This window comes from Pelodiscus sinensis, chromosome 1 (assembly GCF_049634645.1).
Source record: "Pelodiscus sinensis isolate JC-2024 chromosome 1, ASM4963464v1, whole genome shotgun sequence".
Lineage (NCBI taxonomy): Eukaryota > Metazoa > Chordata > Testudines > Trionychidae > Pelodiscus > Pelodiscus sinensis.
Genome location: NC_134711.1, coordinates 163,443,340 through 163,467,227, shown reverse-complemented (window position 1 = coordinate 163,467,227; position 23,888 = coordinate 163,443,340). Strand labels below are relative to the sequence as shown.

At 44.2% G+C, this 23,888-nt stretch overlaps 1 protein-coding gene across 1 annotated transcript in view; it reads left to right on the top strand.

Moving 5' to 3' along the window:
- The window catches only part of HTR1F (5-hydroxytryptamine receptor 1F), a 113,938-nt gene extending 90,981 nt beyond the window's left edge, over positions 1 to 22,957 (top strand). The window contains exons 2-4 of the mRNA XM_006124252.4: positions 9,779 to 9,945; positions 17,916 to 18,082; positions 20,828 to 22,957. Of these exons, the coding sequence (XP_006124314.1) occupies positions 20,866 to 21,948 (1,083 nt within the window). The 5' untranslated portion in view covers positions 9,779 to 9,945; positions 17,916 to 18,082; positions 20,828 to 20,865 and the 3' untranslated portion in view covers positions 21,949 to 22,957. The remainder of the gene's footprint in view (positions 1 to 9,778; positions 9,946 to 17,915; positions 18,083 to 20,827) is intronic.
- Positions 22,958 to 23,888: the final 931 nt, after the last annotated feature.

The following is a 23,888-nucleotide window of genomic DNA, read 5'->3' as shown; positions in this document are numbered from 1 at the left end:
CTGACATAAGCCACTTTGCATCGATAAAGCGGGACACGTGACCACACTTAAATGTCTCCTGCCAACATGTGTGCCACATTAAAGCAACAGAGTTCCACCTCCCCTATTGTCATTAAGCCGTAGTCAATGCATGCTGAGGTAAATACAAAACAAGAGTAGCTCTGAGGTTCTACTGTAGTTGAATATTTCCGTGGTTCTGTCAAGGTGGCTGGTATATGGTTTTATGAGCAAGAGTGCTCCCTCCCTTCTCGGCCTACAATAAAGCATTCCTGGTAATCCACTAGTGCTTGAATAATTGTAAAAAGTAGCCCTTTCTTCTGAGGCATACTTGTGGCAAGCTAGTTTGGTGCCAAAATAGGGATGTGTGGCTTGTCTGTTGCTCCACCATAGTTTGTGAACCCCCACAGCTGAAAATTCATCCAGTGTATTCTGCACATTGCCAAGAATCAAGTCCTGCACGGCAAGAACTATTTGCTGCCTGACAACCACAACCACAGTGGATTTTCCAACTCTAACATGATTTCCCGCTGACCAGGAGCAATCCAGCACTGCAGGTTTCCATAGTACAATCGCCACACACTACACCATTATCAGTGTAGCATCCAAAAGTTCCGCAGCCACTGCTCGTCATTCCAAGCTTTTGTTATGTAATCCCACCAGTCACTCCAAGTTTCTCAGGCCCAGAAGCAGCACTCCACCATCTGCAACTGCTCTGAGAAAGCTACCAACATTTTCGAATTGATTGTGCCGTGTCCCATTGCAACCTGTCCTCCAAGACATCAAACATGATCTCCACGGGATGAGGCTGTTCTTACAGCTCTGTGAACATCAGATCAGACACCGTGTGCTTACAACAATCATGAAAAGCTGTGCAGACTTCATGCTGCAAGGAAGGCCATGCAAATTCATGGGATATTTAACAAAGGTGCAAAATTTATTGAGGACATTAGGGGTTGGTAACAATTGCATGCTGGGAAGTTAACCCCTTGTTTTCAGTCACTCCTGTGTGACTCGTTTCTGGCCCAGCATGCATTACCAAAACTTCCCAAACCACCGTGTACCAGCAGGTTGCATATGAGATACCTTCCCATGGTGCACTAGCACAAGAACTCCTGATAAATACATGCATTGCCAACACAAGGAGCCAAGTGCGCACAAGCAGTGTACTAACTGCAGCCCCTTAATGCTGACTTAACTGTCATCAACCAAAGTTTGTAGTGTAGACATGGCCCTACAGTGCCAAGCACAGTGGGACCCTGATCTTTACAGAGGTTCATGGGCACTACAGTAATATCCAAAACAAGTCTTACCCACAAAACCGATAACTGGAAGTATCTAATTTCCCCCACCCCAAGCATCTCCTCATTTTATTCTGTAATCAGCAGCTTCATTATGTTGACAAGGTCTTTGTGACTTCATACTTGTTCAGTGCTCTTTTCTAAAGGCAAGTCATAAAGGAGGTGCTCAGTTGTTTAGCCGTCTTGGACTTACTGGTTTTTGCCTCTCTTGTTTTGTAAGGGGCCTGTTTCCTCTTTGGTATTTCTTTTTATCTTTGCTGTTTTGTGAAAGCACATCCTGTTTCCCCTTTCTCTTTCAGAAACCACAGAGACTGTGGAGTTTTCAAATGGCTGGAAATGCATTTGAGGGTTTTGATCTATTCAGAAGCAATTCAGAGAATTAATCTCTTTCCATAGAACTAAGCAATTAGATTCAATGTAGTGTTTGAGTCAGCCAATATCAAATTTTTGGATCCTGCACCAAATTTGTAGTACAGGCAGTCCCCGGGTTACATGGATCCGACTTACATCGGATCCCTACTTACAAACGGGGTGAGGCAACCCCACACTAGCTGCTTCCCCCCCAGTACACCAGGGAGACGCGGAGCTAGCGCCCCCTCCCCCAGCAGACCAGGGAGACGTGGAGCGGCTTTTCTCAGCAGACACCTCAGCTTGAGAATAAAGGACTGAGGGAAGTGAGGTGTGGGAGAATAAAACTGAGCTCTGGAGAAATGTTTGGCTAGAGTTTCCCCTACAATATGTACCAGTTCCAACTTACATACAAATTCAACTTAAGAACAAACCTACAGTCCCTATCTTGTACGTAACCCGGGGACTGCCTGTACATGTTTTCTGCTGATCCAAAACTGTTAAGTCTGTCGAATGCTTTCTGATCCACTTAAATATTTTCCACAAACCCAACTGTGAAATTTGTGTATGTGATCTTGCAATGAAGTGAAGCATTTCAAAGAAATACTGTGCAATAATTAAAATCAGTTCATTCTTTTTACCGTCAAGAAAAAGCAAAGCTAATGAAAGGATCATTTTTAACATTAAAATTTTCTTATGCAAGAAGCTTTCAAAGTCTTCAGTAAATCTAAAGATAAAAGCATCAGACTAAGAATTTTCTACTGATGCATCTTAAAAGGGTGTGGGGAAACTATAGGCATCTTCCACAGTTAGTAGGTAAAGCAGAATTTAAGCTTTCTTGTCTTTAAATATTGTAAGGCTTTTGCTATTGCAGCATCATAGGCACTCTTCTCATTGTCCCCTAAAAATCATACTATTAAGATTTCTCAAATTAAAACATTAGTACAAAAAACTTAAAATATGCTTCTCAGGCAGTTTTATCTGATGGCTAAAATATGTTAAGATTTTAGAAACTACTGAAACCTTGGTTTGCGTATATGCCATTTCAAGTTGTGCTAATGTCTGTCAGACAATCTGCAACCTGTTTTGAATCCCTGAGACAATAAGAAAGTTGTTTCTCAATATTAAAATTTAAGGTGAGGATTCAGAATTAAGTGAATTAATAATCTCACTATCACCTCTCTCATTTGTCAATTACCACAGACGTATGTTAGAAAATTATGCAAAGGAAAAGGCTGTGTGCAACCCTCTATTATTTTCCTATCAGAAATTAAAATGAGTTCACCAAAGCACTAGAAACGTAAAAGGCCTGAATTAGTAATCAAAGTGTCTACCAACCGAAGGCCTGGCATGCCCAGAATTGAGATTAATACAAAAAGGTTCCTGTAGAAAATAATTTTTGCCAGTTTCTTTGGTCTACATTTAGATATCATTCTAAGTGTTATTCTGCTGGTATTAGTTCTCTGAAAAAGAAGCTCCGATATCAAAGATATTTCCATGAATTAGAATATGTGTTACCCATCATCATTGTGGCAATTCCCACCTGTTTCCATAGAAAAAAAAGTGATATCAACAAAAGCACCTTTATGACAGTAAAATTGTGTCTGCACTAGGGCTTTGCAATATTTCAATACTGGCATAATTCAACCACACCCCTAACAAACACCATGATACTGGTGAATTTCTAATGAACACTAGACCTTGATCTACCAAAAAAGCATATGGGAGCAGCAAAGAATTGTTTTCCAAGAAGCAAACATAATGGGATCTAGACAGAGTCTAGTTATGGTTTTTAGTGCTGTTCCTCCAAGGCACATTTTCCAGGTTCAGACCACTTATCTTACTTAACTCCCTTCCCTGGGACGTGGACTGGACATCAAAACCAACAGATGACCTCATGAGCCTTCCCTTAGCCCAGTCTATTGCTTACACATAACTCCTTCAAAACCTCACCTAGTCTGTGGCCTCCTGGCTTACTCGTTTAACTCCTGTGCAAGTAACATGGCATGAATATAAGGAACACAGGTGTAGGAGAAGAAGGTTTAACTTCCTCTTGGTTACAAAATGCCATTTTGTTGAAATCTAAATGTTCCACAGAAACACGGTTATTTTTCAGTAAACTTTTGACAGAAACCTGGGTTTTGGCCAGCTCCCCCAGCTGCTTCCCTGGCAGCACAGGCATCAGGTTCACAGGGAGGGATTGGAGCATATTTCATTTGGGAAACATTCCCAGGGTGGGAACATTTCATTGTTTCTGAAACAAAATGTTGGAATTGTCAAGGTTTTGGCTTTTCATCTCAATTAGGATGGGACTCTTCCAACACCTCAACATTTTTCACAGCCAACTCTATAAGTGAGTTACATTCAAAGGCTGTAGCTCCAGATTGCTTTTACTGAAGGGCCTTCTGTAAGGTATCAAGCAGCTTTCCCAAGCAGGGCAGCTGTCTAGAATGCATTACAACAGGCTGTCCGTGGACAAACTCAGACTAGTGTTTAACAGAGTCCATATTTTGATATCCTATCCCAATCTGCCTCACATAAATGCTGACAAAACCTGTAAAATGGGCACCATAGCAAGAGAGGAATACTTGGCACTATATAAAAAGTCCAAGTCAATGGAGAAATGTTAGACAATTATGATAATGAAGTTTAAGTAAATAAAAAAAAAGAGACACAAAGCTACTGGATGACACACTTCTGAGTACACAAATGTATGAGTCTATTTGAGAAGAGCGTTATGTATTCAGAAAAGACCATCACAATCCTTAAGCTTTAAAGGAGCAAAATCAATTTTAACTTTGGTACTTCCCAGGTTTTCCATCATTAACCACACACTGCTTAATGTGCTGTTGTTTTGCACAGGATAGTTAAAGACTGGCATGCTCTTTTTTGCTTGTGACTCCAATGGAATACAAGAGAGCAGTTTTATCTCGACGATATCTTGGTGCTCAAATAGCACAATAGTATCATTCTGTAGTGCCAGTCAATATTTTGAAAGTGCTTTCTCGTTCTGCAGACTGAAATATATGGACCTTTGCCAGCTACATGGCTTCCTGTGCAATTAGTTGCACAAACAGGGCTAATTCGTTGCCACTTGAATGCTTTAAACTGCCAAAGTTTTATAGATCAGACCAAACAACAACAAAACACACTTTTCTTCTGACAGCCAGAAAGGTTAGAGAAACATATGTTTTAAGGAGCAAAGACTCAAATGTGTTCCGTTAATTGTTGGCAGCATGATGTCAAATGTGACTAGCTGTGAATTATTAATATAAATTTGCTAGAGGCTTAGGCAGCGGGTGCACATGTTGTTTTATTGAAGTTACATAAAAAAGTAAATGTTACACCAGAATATTTCATTAAAAAGGATCATTTTAACACCTCTGTTCCCATCCTTTGCAGACTGGTGACCTCTGATTCAAAGTCAAGTGTTCACCCTCACCCTTGCCTTTTTAACTCTTTTACGGTATCCACAATAATAAGCCTGGTGTGTGTGTTCAAGAAGTTGACAGGATACTTAAACATGAATAGGGCCCTACAAAATTCGCCATCCATTTTGGCCAATTTCACAGTCACGGGATTTTACAAATGCAAATCTGAAATTTCATAGTGTTGTAATTGTAGGGGTCTAGACCCAAAAAGGAGTGGGGGGAGGGCAGAGGGAGAGCTGCAAGATTATTAGGGTGGGGTTATAATATTGATACTCTTCTCCACTTTCTTCAGAGCTGGACAGCTGGATAGTGAAGTCTGCTGGCTGGTACTCCAGCTTGGAAGCCAGAGCTGCCACCCACAGCCATACAGTAATAGGGATGGCAGGGTATGGTATTGCCGCTTTCACTTCTGTGCTGCTGCCCACAGAGCTGGGCATTTAGCAACAGCCACCACTCTACATCTGCCCAGCTCTGCAGGCTGCAGCTCAGACGTACGGGTAGTATGGTATTGCCACCATTACTTAGCACCTTGCCAGCAGAAGCAGCCTTTAGAGTTGGGTATTTGGCTGACAGCCCAGTTCTGAAGGTAATGCAGAAGAAAGAGTGGCAATACCGTGACCTACAAAAACCTTGCAACCCCCTGCAACTCCTTTGTGGATCAGGACCCCCAGGAAGAGGGTGAAAGCGCACCAACGATCTTAGAATCACAGAGCTGGAAGAGACCTCAGGAGGTCATATAATCCAACTCCCTCCTAAAAGCAGGACCACTCCCAACTAAATCAGCCAGCCAGGGCTTTTTGAAGCTGGGACTTAAAAAACCTTCTAGGGATGGAGATTCCACCACCTCCCTGGGTAACCCATTCCAGTGCTTCACCACCCGCCTAGTGAAATAGTTTTTCCTTAATATTCAACCTAGACCTCCCCCACTGCAACTTGAGACCATTGCTCCTTGTTCTGCCATCTGTCACTACTGAGAACAGCCTCTCTCCATCCTCTTTAGATACTTGAAGGCTGCTATCAATCCCCCCTCACTCTTTTCTTCTGTCAACTGGATAAGCCCAAATCCCTCAGCCTCTCATAACTCATGTGCTCCAGCCCCCTAATCACTTTTGTTGCCTCTGCTGGACTTTCCCAATGCATCCACATCCTTTCTGTAATGGGGGCCCAGAATTGGATGCAGTACTCCAGATGTGACCTCACCAGTGCCAAATTAAGGGAAATAATCACTTCCCTAGATCTTCTGGCAGTGCTCTTACCAATGTACCCTAATATGGTACATTCATAAGAACACTGTCAGGGTGGTTAAACAGTGGAATAAGTTACCTAGGGAGGTTGTGGAATCTCCATCACTGTAGACATTTAAGAGCAGGTTGGATAGACATCAGTCAGGGATGGTCTAGACCAGAGTTCACCTTTTCAAAGAGGCATGCCATCATTTAACCCTCCTGCCCTGGGCTGAGCCACTCGCCTGGGAGGGGGTGAGGGCTCTCTCCATCGTGCACCCTGCTTGGTCTGCCCTGGGCTCCGCTCCGGTTTTTCCTGTGGAGAGAGGAGGAGCAGTGCATGCTCACTTCCACAGAAGCTAGCTGAAGCGCAGAGCCTCGGGGCTTCTCTTCCCTCCCCACTCCTGCAGGAAGCCAGCGCTGGCTCCAGTTTTGTGGGGGGAACAATGCTGGATCACCAGCACAAGCTGGGGTCAGAGTGGCGCGGGGAGGGGGTATTCAGGGAAATGGGCAAGGTGAGGGTGGGTAGTGGGTAACCCCAGGGTGTCCCGCGGGAGGTCCAGTCCATGGCACCTTTGTCTTACTGCCAGAGACCCAGGGGCCAATGAGGCTTTGGAGCAGGGGAAACCCCCCCCCTCCGCTAGCCCAGGCAGCACTCACCCACTGGAGGCCCAGTGGTGGTGGTGATGCTGGTGGCTGGGTGTGACTTCAGCGCTATCTTTAACCCGCCTGCCGGGGGCACTGCAAGACAGGAAGGGAGGCAAGCGGAGTGGGCAGTGCTGAGGCTGCAGGGCTTGGGCAGTGCAAAAGGGCAGAAAGTGGTGAGCTGGAGGAGGCGGGGACGAGCCTCCCACACAAAGGTGGCAGAGGGGCTGGAAGGTGGCTCTACACCCCTTCCCCACCCTCCTCCAAAGCAGGAAAACAGCGCCCCAGAGCAAGGCCCCTGTGGCCACAGCACCCAGCCTGCCTCCAGCAGTTGGCATGGGGGCACTCTGTTCCACCACGCAGCCTAGACACCCCTGGAGTAGCTCCAGAGCCCAAAGCAGCCACGTACCCCCACTGGCTGGGCCACGTGGCTTCCAGAGAGCAGGAACGGGGGTTGTATTGAGGCTGTCCCTGCAGTGCAACCCGGCTCCAGCCATGACACATGGGGCAGCTGCCCATCACGCAGTCCCGCCAGCCAGGTGGCATGCCCCTCAAAATAGGTTTGTGTGCTACTTATGGCATATGTGCTGTAGGTTGCCGATCCTGATCTAGATGGTGCTTGGTCCTGCCGTGAGGGCAGGGGACTGGACTAGATGACCTCTTGAGGTTCCTTCCAGTTCTAGTGTTCTATGGTTCTAGGAGTCCGTTGGCTACAAGGGTGCACAGTTGATTTATATCCAGCTTCTCATCCACTGTAATCCCCAGGTCCTTTTCTGCAGAGCTACTGCTTAGTAGTTTGGTTCCCAGGCTGTAACGGTGCTTGGGATTCTTCTGTCCCAAGTGCAGGACCCTGCACTTGTCCTTGTTGAACCTCATCAGATTTCTTTTGGCCCAATCCTCTAAACTGTCTAGGTCACTCTGGACCCTATCCCTACCCTCCAATGCATCTACCTCTCCCTCTAGCTTAGTGTCATTCGCAAACTTGCTGAGGGTGCAATCCACTCCTTCATCCAAGCCATTAATGAAGATATTGAACAGCCAACCCTAGAACTCATCCTTGGGATATTCCACTTGAAACCCGACTGCCACCCAGACACTGAACTGTTGATCACTACCCATGGAGCCTGACAATCTAGCCAGCTTTTTATCTACCTTACAGTCCATTTATCCAATCCATACTTGCTGGCCAAAACACTGTGGGAGACCATATCAAAAGATTTGCTAAAGTCAAGGTATATCACATCTACTGCCTTCCCCAGTTACCTAGTCACAGAAGGCAGTCAGGTTGGGAGGCATGGCTTGCTTGCGGTGAATCTATGCTGACTGTTCCTGATCACTTTCCTCCCTTCTGTGATCTTTCCAGAGTCTTAGGTGAGGTTGACTGGTATGCAGTTGCTAGGATTCTCCGCCTTCCCTTTTTTACTCTCACTCTCACAGCTCTCCAATCACATCAAACCAACTGCTTCAGCACTCTCAGATTCATTAGATCCGGCCCCATGGATTTGTACATGTCCAGCTTTTCTAAATGCCCCTCTTAACCTGTTCTTTTCTACTGAGGTTGCCCAACTCTTCCCCATACTGTGCTGCTCAGTGCAGCCGTCTGGGAGCTGACCTTGTCTGTGAAGACAGAGGCAAAGAAAGCATTGAGTACTTCAGTTTTTTCCATATCATCTGTCACTAGGTTACCTACCTCATCCAGTGAGGGTCCCACCCCTTCCCTGCCACCCTTATTCCTAACATTCCTATAGAAACCTCTTGCTAGTTTTTACATCACTTGTTAGCTTCAATTCCAGTTGTGCTTTGGCCTTCCTTATTACACCCCTACATGCTTGAGTAATATATTTATACACTTCCCTAGTCATCTCTCCAAGTTTTCACTTCTTGTAAGCTTCCTTTTTGTGCTTAAAAACGCAAAGATTTTGCCGGTCGCCTACCATATTTGATTTTCTTACTGCACATCGGTCCAAGACACATTTTTGGAGGCTGTAATTTGTTAGGGACATAAACATGAAGGATAAGGTTGAGCACGGTGAGCAAAATATTCTTTGCTTTAGGTGATAGTAAATTTTCAGTGCTTTTCATGACCCCCTGGAATTTACAACCCACTGTTTGAAAAGTTGCATTACAGCATAAATCAAGATGTTTTCTGGGATGTCCGCTCTTTAACCATCCCTATTCTAGTTCAGATGAGAATTATGAGGGGCAGCTTCCTACCCAGTATAAAGTAAATCAGATGAACAACATAAATCCAAGTTTCATAAACAGTGACCTGTGGCCTGGACCATGAAATACTTGCTGATTTTCCATGGAGTGCTGCCTGGTTAATAGGAACTGGCTCTCCTCCTTGTTTTTGCTCCACTGGATCAGACCAGATGGTACAGGGAGATGAAATGAAGAGCAGTCACAGCATCACTAATTATCCTCCTCTCTCTCCCCCCCAAAAAAAAGGAACAGCCGGGCATGCAGAAATACTTTCCCAATATTATTCTTCCATGTAAGCAATTGCTGTAGTTGGCACAAAGGTGGGAAGGGAGATGGGTCAGACTGTCACAAACGTGAAGAAAGGTGTCTCTGTCTCCAGAAAGAGCTAACACACAATCAGTATTCTTAGATCTGAACTTTCTATATTCTAGTTATCGGAAGTAGTGGATTGTACGCACGAAAGCTCATGGATACCATTTACATGTTTTGTTAGTCCTTAAGGTACTACTAGACTATCCATTTTTAAAAGTTTTTCTAGTTACAGACTAACCCAGCAACCCCCTAAAAAAATTGAGAATGCTTATTATACACAGTTGACACATTCTGGCCTGAAAATACTCTTTTGTTACAGAAGGGGAAACATGGAGTGGTCACTAATCCCTGAAAATGACCCCAGCAGCTACACCCCCCACTTTGGAGAGGTACATGACTGAGGAGACTAAGAAAAGATTGTCATGGAAAAAAAAAAAACAGGGTGACATCACTCTATGCTCCCCGCAGCTTCAGTAAAACATGAAGGTGAGTTCACTAGCCATCTGTGATTGCCTTGTTGTTTCTTCTGTTGACCGAAATTGTGCATTTAAAGAGCTGCCTGAAAAAGGAACGCTTTTCATAGTGTCTCTGATAGATTTACAGACCTACTATATAGCTACAAGAGATACCTGAAGGTTTGTTATACATATGGTCTATTACTGCTCCCGGCCATTACTCCTGACATCAGACAGCTGGAATGTTCAAGTCAATAACCCATGTATGTGTACATCCTGCATAGGAGGCACACTCAAGGGACTCTAGCCTTTACTTTCCCCTCTTGGTACATTGGTTTTGGGAAGCCAGGCAGTGTGCTCTCTCTCACTCAGGCTTCTCCTAAGCGGGGTTTGATGATGGAGTTCTTTATTATCTTTAGTTGACATTATTCAGCTGATACATGTGTGATTTTAGCATTTATAAATCTCAACTACCCACCCAGAGAAACAAAAAAGCAAATTGAAAGAGCCAGACGAATACCTAGAAACCATCTACTTCAAGACAGACCCAAGAAAACCAACAATAGAACACCACTTGTCATCACCTACAACCCCCAACTTAAACCTGTCCAACACATTATCAATAAACTACAGCCTATATTGGAACAGGATACCATACTCAAAGAGGCTCTGGGAGACAGACCCATAGTCTCCTATAGACAACCACCTAACCTCAAGATGATTCTTACCAACCACCACAGGACATACCACACTAATACCAACCCTGGTACCTTCCCTTGCAACAAACCCCGTTGCCAGCTTTGTCCACATATTCATTCTGCTGATACCATTATTGGACCTAACCAAGTGAGCTATAAGATCAAGAACACATATTCCTGCGCATCCAGAAATATAATCTATGCTATCATGTGCCGAAAGTGTCCGTCTGCTATGTACATTGGACAAACATCTCAGACACTTCGCCAAAGGATTAATGCCCACAAAACAGATATCAGACAAGATCACAAAGAGAAAACAGTTTCTTGCCACTTTAACCAGAAAGGACACTCTCTAAATGACTTAGCCACCTGCATTCTGCTACAAAGACCTTTTACATCTGCACTTGAAAGGGAATCCTCTGAACTGTCATTCATGTTAAAATTCGACACTTACCAACAGGGACTTAACAAGTCTTTGAACTTTCTCACCCATTACCAAGACAGTTTCCCCAATTATCACCTGTAATACCATTAACTCACAAACATCCCACTCTCCCTACCTTTAATATCAGCAATTCACAGACACTTACCTTCCTTCCTCCCCCTTCCCACCCCCCCGCATTCCCTTTCTGTTCTGCAATGTGATTTGTCCTTTTCATATTTGTTCATTTTTTTAAATTCTATCCTTTGGTATATATGGTTGTGACTACTTTCTTCCACTATTTGATCTGAGGAAGTGGGTCTGGCCCACGAAAGCTCATCATCTAATAAACCATCTTGTTAGTCTTTAAAGTGCTATATTGTCCTGCATTTTGCTTCAACTACCCCAGACTAACACGGCTACATTTCTATCACTATTTTTGGTGTATGGGCCTCAAAGGCCACAATAGACCCATTTCTACAAGCTGAAAGAATAAATAATTCCAGTTAACGGAGGCTCAGCTGTGAGCTCTAAATTGGTTTTGCAGCATAGTTCATCTAGCTTGCCAGTAAAATGTAGGTCCAAAAATCTACCACCTAGAACACAGGCAGCAGCCCCTGTGCCCTTGAACATTGCTCCAAATACCAGCAGGAGAAAAAGCTAATGGCAGTGGGGTTTCTCCTTTTTAAAGCCATATTCAGCTTGAGTACCTGCGTCTAGAATACTGTACTGGTTTTCAAGCTACTTGTGGAATGTTTCACAAGTAGCTTCAAAAGTTATCTTCTTTGCTGTTTAAATCAGATTACATAAAGAATGTGTTTCTCGAGAAATGCGAGCAGCAGGAGAGGTGTCCTTGAATATTCCTGCAACACTCTGGTCAGGAAAAAAAAAAGAAAAACCCGTGTTATTTAAAAGCTCACTTTTGAGCAGAGTAGATCACACTGAAAAGAAGACTGTGGTCGAGATGCTGGGTAGCTTCCTCATTAGGGATGTTACAAAACAGGTAATTGAGTAACCATGTAAGCAGCACAGGGTTGACAGCTGGCTCCTCAGGAGCAGGGTGGGAGCCTGTGCGTGACTATTCACGCTAACCCATAACACAGATTTATGTCAACAGTTATACTATTACATCCCTTTCTCTGGTCCCCAGTGCACAGGTGCCCCTTGTGTTATTAATTACTTCCACCTCAAGCTCCTTGTCCAGGGTACTGTTGTATGATGCCTCCCCATTGAAGCCCATGGTAATGACAGGCTCTGCCTATTTATTACTAACTGGCTAGGCATTACCCTTCTTTCCCACCTTACACAGGGAGCAGAGGCTTAAGCAGGCATGGGAACATGAGGAGTGAGTTCGTGCATCTTCAACAGAAATATTGTGAGAGCAGCTCTGTGTTTCTGCCCCACTGCCTCCTACGGCCCAAGCCCTACCTGTGGAGCAGATAGGAAGAGCTACACCCTGACCTCCCTCCTCCACTTGATGCTCTATCACCACATTCCAAGCGAGCTTTCACTGCTTCTGGGATTGGTATCTCCAGGATGGAAGTGTTCTTGCTCCAGGGTCACCAGCACAAGTTTACTCTCTCCCCCTTTGTTAATGCAGTGGTACATGCCGGAAACTGCTGATCACCAAAATGAAGGCGTTAGCCCTCCTTGGCCAATTGGCTTATCTAAATGGGTTCTTTGCCTTCCAGTAAGTTCCCGTCATCCCTTCTGTTGTATATAGTCCTCAATGGACAATTGCCATTTGGAGGACTAGGATTTTTGTTTTGTACATGAGTGGACATGGGGATAGTCAAAATGAGTCGGGCTTGCAAAACTGACTTGGGCGTGAGTGTCATGGTAACTTTATTTTTAAAAACCTTGTCTTAAGGCTGGTCCACTCGAATGCTGTAAGTCGAGCTAAGTTACTTCAGTTCTGTAACGTACATAACTAAACTAAAGTTGATATAATTTAGGCCAATTTACAGCAGGCTGCATGCAGTTCAAAGGGTTAGCCGCTGGTGAGCCACCAGACATTTTATTTACCTGCGCATCTGCTGACATGGCTGCTTGCAGCTCCTGTCAGCCACAGATCACCATTCCCAGCCAATGGGTGCTGTGGAAAACGGAGCAAACTGAGATACCACTTCCTGCAGCTCCTATTGGCCAGGAACAGCCAACCACGGACAGTGGAAGCTGCAAGCACCTGTACCTGTGGATGTGCTGGTAGGTAAAAAAGAGTGTGTGTCAGCCTGCCTGGTGCTAACCTTCGCGAACTGCATCGTGTGCGTGAACCACTTCTTGTCTACCCCCAAGTTACAGCATCGTCTATAATGTGCTATGTTGTCAGGAGACACTTTCCCATTGACTGAGCAGGTCTCCACCAGACCCACTAAATCAACACTGCAGCATCAATCACAGCAGTGCCCATTTAGCCAGTAGTGTAGACATGGCCTTAGTTTGGATACCAGTCGGTGGGTAGGTATTAAACTAACTTGATATCCAGAAACCAGGCTTTGTTCATCTATATCATGGACCTAGGGGGGGCCAACAGACTCGCTGGGCCCCTGTACAAGGTCGGGGAGGCCAGCTCCCCTCTCCTAGAAGGGGTGGAGCCTCTTGAGTGTGGTGCTCTGGTGGCGATTTAAAGGGCTTAGAGCTTTGTCTGCCGCCACTCCTGCAGTAGCAGCCAGGAGCCTTGCACCCTTTTGAATTGCCAATCCCCAGGGCAACTGCCCCTTATCTCCTTCCTCTGCCAGTGACACTGCAGGGACCAAAGAAGCCAGCAATAGAACCAAGAGGAGGGCAAGCTAGATCTTTAGCACAGGTAGAGAATCTCTTCCTGGCTGGAAAGCAGTGTCTCCTGTAAGCTGAGGGCTTAGGTGACCACCTAGGAGAGTTTTAAATGCTGCCCAGCTAATTAGCAGAGCGCTCACAGCACCCAAGTCGGCAGCATGTGTTTCTACTGGTGGTGCACATCCATATATGGTGCAGTGCACACAACAAAATGTATTCTGCATATGAATGGAAAAATGTTAAAGGGAACGCTGATGTTGAGTAGAATGCAAGATTGATTCCTATGGTATTAGGGAGACATGGCTGTGCCTTCGGATGAGTCCTAGCAGGCTAAGAATGAAGCAAAGCAAGCACAGGGACATGGTGTCCTATTCACATCTTGAGTTTATAATTCTTGGGCCAAATTAAGCTGGTCTAAGTAAAGATATGGGCATAAGCTCTCTGTTATATTACTACATTTTATTACTTTCTATGTTATATTACTAACATTTCAGAGTAACCTGTGGAGCGGAGGAGGGGTACTGTAAACTGCAGAGATTATTAATCTCTTCGCTTGTTTTAATGGCCTCATTTTAGAAAGAAACATTCTCTACTGTAGCCTTGTCAGCCATAAAAATACCCAATAAATAAAGATACTGTATTAAGAAGCTTATAAAAGGTATCACTTGCAGTCAGAAAATAGGAAATCTGTGCTACTGTTTTGGAGATCAGGGCCTGAGAGTCCCCCTTCCCCAATCTAGTGATCAGCTGTAACTCCTACCAGCTGTTCCACCAGTCCAGGGTAACTGAAGCACAGAGCCTTCTAGCCCTAGCTCTGGCATTCCCCCTACACAGGATGGGGAAAACTGGTGGTGCAACCTGGCCCTGTGTCCCAGTGCCTTACAACACTTGTGGATTCCTCTACATCTGGTAAATCTCTGGCTGGCTTTTTAGGGCAGCTCAAAATCCCTTTAAGCAATTACTGGTAAAGTCTGAACAAAGTTTAGTGCTCTAATATCAGTAATCTAGGCTATAAACAGAAAAGACAGCAGGGATTGTCACTATCGGAAAACATGAAAATACAGGTTGCACTTCTATAAATCAGAACACTCTGGTCCAGCTACATCCGTGATCCAGACGAACCATGGATGTTCAAGGATCAGAGAGTACCGGCATGCTGTGGGGGTTGAGGGCCAGGAGCCCAGAGCAAGGGGAAGGGAAGAGAAATGAGGGCAAACTGGGCTGCAGGAGAGGGAGGAGCTGGCACACAATTTAGCTGGGCTTGAGGCAGGGAAACAGCTCAGCAGTGCTGCAGGAGGAGCCAGGAAGCCCAGTGGGGAAGCAGTGAAGGGGATGGGGCCGGCAGCAGGGGGGGAGGGTCAAAAATTATCTCCCCTAGTCCAGCAAAATCCCTCATCTAGGACCAATCAGATCCCAAGCATGCCCGACGAGGGAGGTCTAACATGTACCAAGTCACATGGAATATTCAGATAGAATCAGAATTAATCTGTGCTATACATTCGAGGTACTAGCAAAGATAGGTACTTCCCCATAAAAGTAAAACTTTTACATTAAGCTTCTTAATGCATTAGTGAATTGCATGTCTGACGTACCTAAATGGATGCATAGTTAGCAGTGTGAGATGCTGTTTTCTTTAGGCGCAGGCAATCTACTGGATGATATGCCATGACTCAAAACAGTCACTTACAGCATCAAAGAACATAGATAAAGGCACTCATCAGAAGCCACCTTAGCTAAGACTGCATATGTGGTTTGGTTTGGTTTGGTTCACCTTGCGGCACACCACGCGTGTTCTTGACAAGAGCAAGATGAAAGTTGTGTTAGTCCCACCACCATGACTCACATGAGTAAACCCTGCAAGCTCAGGCTCTTTATTTGCCCAGAAATGACTGAGTAAATGTCTCTTGCGGCACTGTGACAAGTAACAAGGTTTACACATTTTGTTAACTGTTGCCCATGTGCAGAGTTGCCAGATTCCACTGGTTTCCATCCACGAAGTTTTCTCCTACCAGTATTACTCAAGTGATATGCTCATAAAGCAAGGGCATGTGAAGTGAGGTGGATGCGGATTGCACGCAACACTGGATGCAGAGGGAGCACGTGATTCTCACACTCACTTGAACTGCTGCTACTGTTCAATCGGCACAAACCACAAATTCTAGGTAGGCAAGCGCTGTTAACAAAACTACCCTGTCTCAGGAGACCATCTTGATTGCAATAATCTTGCGGCCTACTGAGATGAAGGAGGACCATTCACTTGTCTACATTGCCCATCACTGCTATCAGGGCTTAAGAGTGCAATAGGGGATAAATATTTCCTGGAGTAAAATACATGAATGCTAGAGAACTGAAACTCATAAAAGAGGAAACAGAGGTGTGGCTCTCAGGAACTTGTCCCTTTGGTGTTTGTATGTGTGATGGTATATTAAAGTATTTCACTAAACAGACCGCCAAGATGAAATCACATCATCACCACTTTTAATCAACACGGTTTCTCCCAGGACTGTTTGTGTTCACAGCAGGAAAGTAAAATAATTCCTTAACTCTGGGTAAGGTAAACATCCAGCTTGGAGTTTAACCTTAGTCTAGGACATGGAGGTAGAGCTTAGCCTTCTAAAAGACAGCAGGATAAAGGTCCAGGATAACAGCCATTGTTAAAACTTTTCCTCTTTTTTTTCCCCCCAAAGGGTGGGAGAACCTGGCTGGAAAAGTGCAACTGTTTCTGTTAAGTTTTCTGCATCAAATGTAAACATGGGGGAGAGTTGGTAGGGGGGGAAAGCACCTATGCAAAACTGAGAAATATTGCCTGATGCCCTTTGGTTTTGGCAGCTTTGCTATGATACATCTGTTAACACACTATTGTATATACATCTTTTCTCAATTACATTCTGTATGCATTTTCTATATGCATCCCAGATGTCACCAGTATGATAAAATGCATTTTAATTCACATAGTAACGTATAATAGGGTATGTCTACACTACCCTCCTAGTTCGAACTAGGAGGATAATGCAGGCATACCGCACTTGCAAATGAAGCCCGGGATTTGAATTTCCCAGGCTTCATTTGCATAAGCGGGGAGCCGCCATTTTTAAAACCCCGCTGGTTCGAACCCCGTGCAGCGTGGCTACACGGGGCTCGAACTAGGTAGTTCGGACTAGGCTTCCTATTCCGAACTACCTACACCTCGTTCCAAAATTATCCGAGGAGTACCGGTAGTTCGGAATAGGAAGCCTAGTCCGAACTACCTAGTTCGAGCCCCGTGTAGCCGCGCTGCACGGGGTTCGAACCAGCAGGGTTTTAAAAATGGCGGCTCCCCGCTTATGCAAATGAAGCCCGGGAAATTCAAATCCTGGGCTTCATTTGCAAGTGCGGTATGCCTACATTACCCCGCTAGTTCGAACTAGCAGGGTAGTGTAGACATACCCATACGTACTGTCATGTTACACTGCAAGTCAATGCTATGCAAAATAAAATAAGAATAATGGCCATTTCCTAGAACTGGATGCTTCCTCAGGGAAGCAGTATTAGTATGCACAGTAACAGTGGATTCTAATGCGAATGTTCTTATCAAATGACAGCTTACACACACACACACACGCACACACACACCAGAGCTTCTCTTAACCATGTGCCAGAAATTTAATATCAATTGAACTAGCAAATTCATGTTTTAATAGCAATTTTGTAAAATACTGTTAATTGCATTAAGATGTGTGTCTGGGAAAATACTCGGAAACATCTCAAGAATCCCTGTTAACTTTGTAAGATCCAGAATATACAGTAGTGCAATACCCTGTAGCAGATTCTGGAAGTCTTTTAAATTCCTGTTACGGTCTTTTATCATTGCTCTTTAAAAAAAATGGAACACCATTAAGGGAGTGAAAAATCTCTCCACACAGCTAACGATACCAGTGACTAATAGAAATCATAACCTTGGTGCCTCACTCAAAACAAGGAGTTCAAGTCCACCTTTGTCAAGCCTATAAGCAGCATGGATTTTGAAAAGAATGATATAAGCATGCTCAGATTGTGTTGCTTTATTCTCCCTGAAAGCACTTTTACCATATGATTCCTCTCCAATTCGGCTCTCTTGTTTTGACTCAGGTGAAGAGGTTCCCATAACACATGCCAGATAACGTGAAAGGACCTATGTCATGCATTGGGCGTAGCATGCATCTTCTGCGCTGTGATAAATTTTCATGCCAAGACCTGGAGGTTGAAGTTGACTGCTTACTTCAATGGGGTCACCCTGTATAACCACGAAGCCTGAGGTTAGTATGCACAGTACTATTACTGAAGTATCAACTGAGATTAGTGCTTCAGTACAGTAGGTAAGGTACACCTTTCAGGGCAGGAACTATATGGGCAGGAAATGGAGGGGTGGAAATACTGTTATCAGAGCTGGTCAGGAATTTTTCCTTCCTGGAACATACAGATTTATCAAAGTTGTTTTTCATGAAAACATCTGTTTCATTGAAACGTCCATCAGGAAGATGTGTTGGGTCCAGGATGGTCAGAGTGAGAGGAGACACACAATCCAGAGTCGCCAATAGCCTAGGGGTTAGAGCATCTAGGATGTGAGAGAACCATATCCAAAGTCCCTGCACTGCCGGATTGGGAACAGGGACTTCAAACCTAGCTCTTCCAGTTCAGTGCCCTAACCTCTAGACTATTCTGGGGCAGGTATCTTGGTGTGTGATTCATGATAAAGCCCAAACATTTAAAGGTCTGTGTTTTGAGTTGTGGAACAAAACCAAGTTTTTAACACCTTATTTTTTTTCCAAAATGCAATTGTTTCCTAGTCATTCCAATCCATCACCACCATTTTACAGATAGTGTCTGAGTTTCTCTGAGAGATTGTGACTGTCCAATTTCACACAAGAAGCCTGTGTTAGAGCTAAAAGTTGATATGATTTGAACTTAGCATATTGATACCCAAAGCTACCACCTCCTAGATGTGATCAACAGAGAGAAGCAGCAGCGGCTTAGAATGGTCACAGGCCTTGCCAAATTGTGGCTACGTCTACACTGCAGGCTTTTTGCGCAAGAGCACGTCCAGTTGTGCTCTTTAAAAAAGAGTTGTGCCATGTGCTTTGCACAAGAGATGTGCTTTTGCGCAAGAGCATTCATGGCAGCATGGACGCTCTCTTACGCAAGAAAGCACTCATGGCCATTTTAACCATAGGGGTTTCTTGTGCAAGAAACCCCTGTTGCCCATCCATACCACCTTCTTGCGCAAGAGCTCTTGTGCAAGAAGGCTTATTCCTCGTGGGGAGAGGAATAACTCTTGTGCAAGAAGCCCTCTCTTCTGACGCTTTACTGTAAATGTACTTGCACAAGAACACAGGTGCAGTGTAGACGCTCTGCAAGTTTTTGCGCAAGAACAGTCGTTCTTGTGCAAAAAGCGTGCAGTGTAGACGTAGCCTTTGAGCGTCTGTTACACAGTGTGCTAGCTACCCAGTGTCCAGCTGGACCTGTATAAATGCCAATGACTTAACGGGTTCACCAGCCCAGTACGCGAGGAAATCCAACAAGTCTTGCCTGTAGAACTTAGTATTTTCAGAAAATCCAACCCCATGTGGCATCAGCAGGTGGATAGATCTCTAATCCAACTGGTAACTTTCGGCTGTAGAAGGCAAATCTAGTCCTTTCTGACAGGACAGTCTCAGGTGCCATCAGGTTAGTTAGCATACCCTAGCTGCTCAACAGCAACATCCAGACAGGTATTCCTACAGCTCTGACGGAAGTGCACTTCAGCCACACGACGTAGCAGAGCTTATAAGTCACCAGGTACAAACACGGGGTAAATTTCCAGAAGAGTGACAAGAAAAGGACAGACCTTGGCTTAGCTGAGAACATGCCCCCCTTAGAAAGAAGGTATATATGTGGGTGGTGGTTGTGTTACAAGAAACTAGCAGGTCTTAAAACTCTCTACATAAGCCTGTGTGGGAGGGGCCAGTGGAGAAGCACGTGCAGTGTTGTTTTGGTGAGGAGACATTATATTGTCACTATGCTCCCATTAAAGCTCCTGCACCATTTCTGTCAATCTTCCTACGCCACTTCTCTTAATGATACTCTCTCTCTCTCATACGCTAGTGGCTCCTACCTAAAGGATGCCATACTTTTCAAAACCTATTAATCAAGTTTCATTACTTCCAAATTGCTTTCTGCAAGCTGGTAATTTAGTAGTAATATCAGGCACTCAGAAAGCCTTAACTATCCAACATAGTCAATTATCTTATACATTTCAAAGGTAAGACCAGCTGCCATCATCAAAGGCAGGTTCCCTCACAAACCCTCTGACTAAGGAATCTATTGCATAAACAGTTCTTAAAAGCAATTAAATGAGTTTGTTCAACTAAAGTAATTACATTTTATTTCACCATTAAGTCCCTAAAAGATGACTAGCCCTACAGTATTTCTTCAGCTAATTACAGTTGCTTCAGGAAGTTTTAAAATGATACTGGTGTGATGAAGGAAAAAAAATGTTTGTTCATTGAAAATAAATTGGGAGTTTAAACACCGATTCATCTCTCCCTTTAAAAGTATAGAAATTATGAACTACATGTACATAAACTATGAACAGAAAATTGGTGTAAGTGCTTTTGAAAACTTTACCCAGCCTAAAGTAGGTTTTAAAACATTTTCTTAGTATTTAACTGCAGTGTATTTTCCTTGCTAAATTTCCTCTTGCACATCTTATGGTAATATGTAAACTAACCTGGGGTTTCTGTTACATGAGGATATGGTTTATATCTGAGCTTGGACACTGGCCATATTTGCATCTGAGCTGGAATGTGTCGTTTCCAGCTTTCAAAGACATTCTCTCTAATGTAGGAGTAGCTGTCCAAGTAAGGATCTTTGATGTTGAATGGGATTGTACTTGGGACCGTTAGCCGCTCCTGCCACAACTACCTCAGTCAGACCTCCCAGCTCCCATGTAGACATAAATCCATTTGCAAATGTTGCTTGAAGTTTCATGGTGCCCTTTCTAAATTCTGTTTCCTTTTCCACAGGTGTCTTTCTTGATTAAACATCACCTTTAAGAGGAAACATGGATCCCATAAACTCAACTGAAAAAAATTACACATCAGAAGAACTATTTAAAACAGTAACATCAAAGATTCTTGTTTCATTTACTCTTTCTGTGCTGGCCCTAATGACAACAGCTATCAATTCTCTAGTGATGACTGCGATAATTGTTACAAAGAAGCTCCATCACCCTGCCAATTATTTAATCTGCTCCCTTGCAGTGACTGATTTTCTAGTTGCTGTTCTAGTGATGCCCTTCAGCATTATGTATATTATGAATGAGACCTGGATCATGGGACAAGTAATGTGTGACGTCTGGCTGAGCGTCGACATTATGTGCTGTACCTGTTCAATCCTACATCTCTCTGCTATTGCTTTGGATCGGTACCGAGCAATCACAGATGCTGTGGAGTATGCCAGGAAAAGAACACCTAAACACGCAGCCATCATGATTGCAGTGGTGTGGATCATATCCATTTTTATCTCTATGCCTCCTTTGTTTTGGCGACATCAAACAGCCAACAAGGATGATGAATGCATCATCAAACACGACCACATAGCTTTCGCCATTTATTGCACATTTGGAGCCTTTTACATCCCGCTGGCATTGATTCTTATCCTTTATTATAAAATCTACAAAGCAGCAAAGACATTTCACAGAAGGAGTGTAAGCCGCATTGTAAGAGAGGAGGTAAATGGACAAGTGCTCTTGGAACCGGGTGAAAGGAGCACCAAATTGGCTTTGACGCACTACACAACAGATAAAACATCTGATCCCTCAGCAGACTTGGATAAAATCCATATCACATTACGAAGCCCTGAGTCCAAGCAAACCTGGAAAAAACAAAGAATCTCTAGCACGAGAGAACGAAAGGCAGCAACTACCTTAGGCTTGATTTTGGGAGCATTTGTGATCTGCTGGCTCCCCTTTTTTGTAAAGGAAGTTGTTGTTAACACCTGTGCAAATTGTCACATTTCAGAAGAAATGTCCAATTTCCTGGCATGGCTGGGATACATCAATTCTCTTATTAACCCACTTATCTATACAATCTTTAATGAAGACTTCAAGAAAGCATTTCAGAAGCTTGTGCGATGTAGGCAATGACAGAGTATTTGTTCTTATACTGAACCTGGAAAAAGTGGGGTTTTTTTAAATTATATATGTAATTTATAAAACTTCTAAAGAGAAACATTTGTTGTGCTGAGGAAAGACATACACACACCCCTTTGTCTCAGTAGCACTTTGCAGTGTAAACAGATTCTCTTGTGGTCATTGTTGTGCTGGAAGAGAGAAGTTCCATACACAGGAGAGCCTCATTCCTGCACAGAAACATATGCCACTGCTTGGCTTTAAGCATACAATTGGGCCTAGTAAACTACTTATGTGCTTAAAGTTCAGCTCATTCTTAAGTCTTTGCAGGATCAGGTCCCAAAACATCACTCGTTGATCATGCTACCTGGCTAAATGCTTAATTGCTTGCTTAGGCAAAGCCTACCCACCCTCAGTGGGTATTGATCAAGTAAAAGTCAGCCAGGATTTGGTCCATCAAGTATTTATGAAAAGGGACGATACACCTTTTCCCTTAAGGGCTCAGTCATACAATTTAGGCACAGGCTTAAGACGGGGATAGTGCAGAGTCACCCTACCCCGCCATCCCTAGGCAGGGAGCACTCTTCAGGATATGCAACATATTGCCCCCCCCCCCATACACCCATCTTCTGAGGTGCAGCCAGCACCCTGCCTCTTACCACCTCCATTTGGGGGTGGCAGGAGAGGGAGTATACCCCTGGGGCACACATTGAGGGACTAGGGTCTGCCTTCCCCTTCTAGCACAGAAGGCTCTCCAACTGGATACGGTAGTCCATTGAGAATAAGCATTGTGTCCCCTCTGCCATCTCACACCCCCACACAAAGAATGGTCACAAGCTTGACCTACAGGTGATGAACAAACAGACAGCGCTTCCAGGGTGCAGTGGGGATAGTTCATTGTTTAAGTGGTGACTAAAGAGCCTTCAGTTGCCACGGAAGTGTCAGATGGCCAAGCTATGGGTATGTAAATGTCAGGAAAGGTATAAAATGTCTCCCTGCTTGTGCTCCTTCTCCAGTCCTCAAATACTAAGCACAAGCACTGTCCTTGTACTCCCTGGAAGAAAAAGGCTTCAAGGAAAAGGCACCCCTTGGAGTCCCAGCCTTCTCAAGAAGGCAGGGGGAACAGCCCCATCCCAGAGATAGCAAACTTTTCTTTGCACACCTGATAGCTAACACCTCTGAAAGACTGTTGGTCATGCCACCCCCACTGCTAACCTAACCCACACACCAATTGGGTGTGGTTCACTGTCCCATGTAGTGACATTTAGACCGCTTACAGTGAGAGAGTGAGTTTGCGCTACAGCCTAAGCTGAGCGCCAGCTGGCTTTTCACTCCAGCAATAGATGCTCCTACACTAAGCATCAGAGGTTCTAGGCTTGGTTCCGTTTGTCAGTATTATGCTAGGCCTGTGGCCACAACCAGACCAGTACTTTACAGACCAGTAATTCATAACCCGTCAGCACTAATAATATACCCATTTGCCCAGCAAAGCCATTGGCTTTATCAGCCTGTGTTCGTTACCTACCACATTCAAGTATGTCTTCTAACAGTCATCAGAACTTGGGCTAATCCTAATGTCAAAGTCAGAGCAAGCAGCAGTGCAGTTCCCAGCTAACACAGAGCGTGGTAGGTTAGGGCACCTGTTACAAAAGCCTGAAGTACACTTGGTACCCATCCTCTTGGTTTGAAAAACTATTGCTTCTGTAACATGCTGCTCTTCATTAATTTTAGAGACATATTGCACTCAAAATATTAGACAAAAAGTCCTGTGTGTGTAACCAAAGGAACACCTTGTTGTTTTTCATGTATTCTGAACTCTAGAATTAACAGCTTTTTTGTATTTTGTCAGCTTGTTATCAGCTGAGACAGCAACAACATAAAAGAGGCATTTCTTGCAAAATAACTGTTGGATTTGTGGCCTGCTGTGTTTAACTTATGTTTCTGCCACTTTGAAG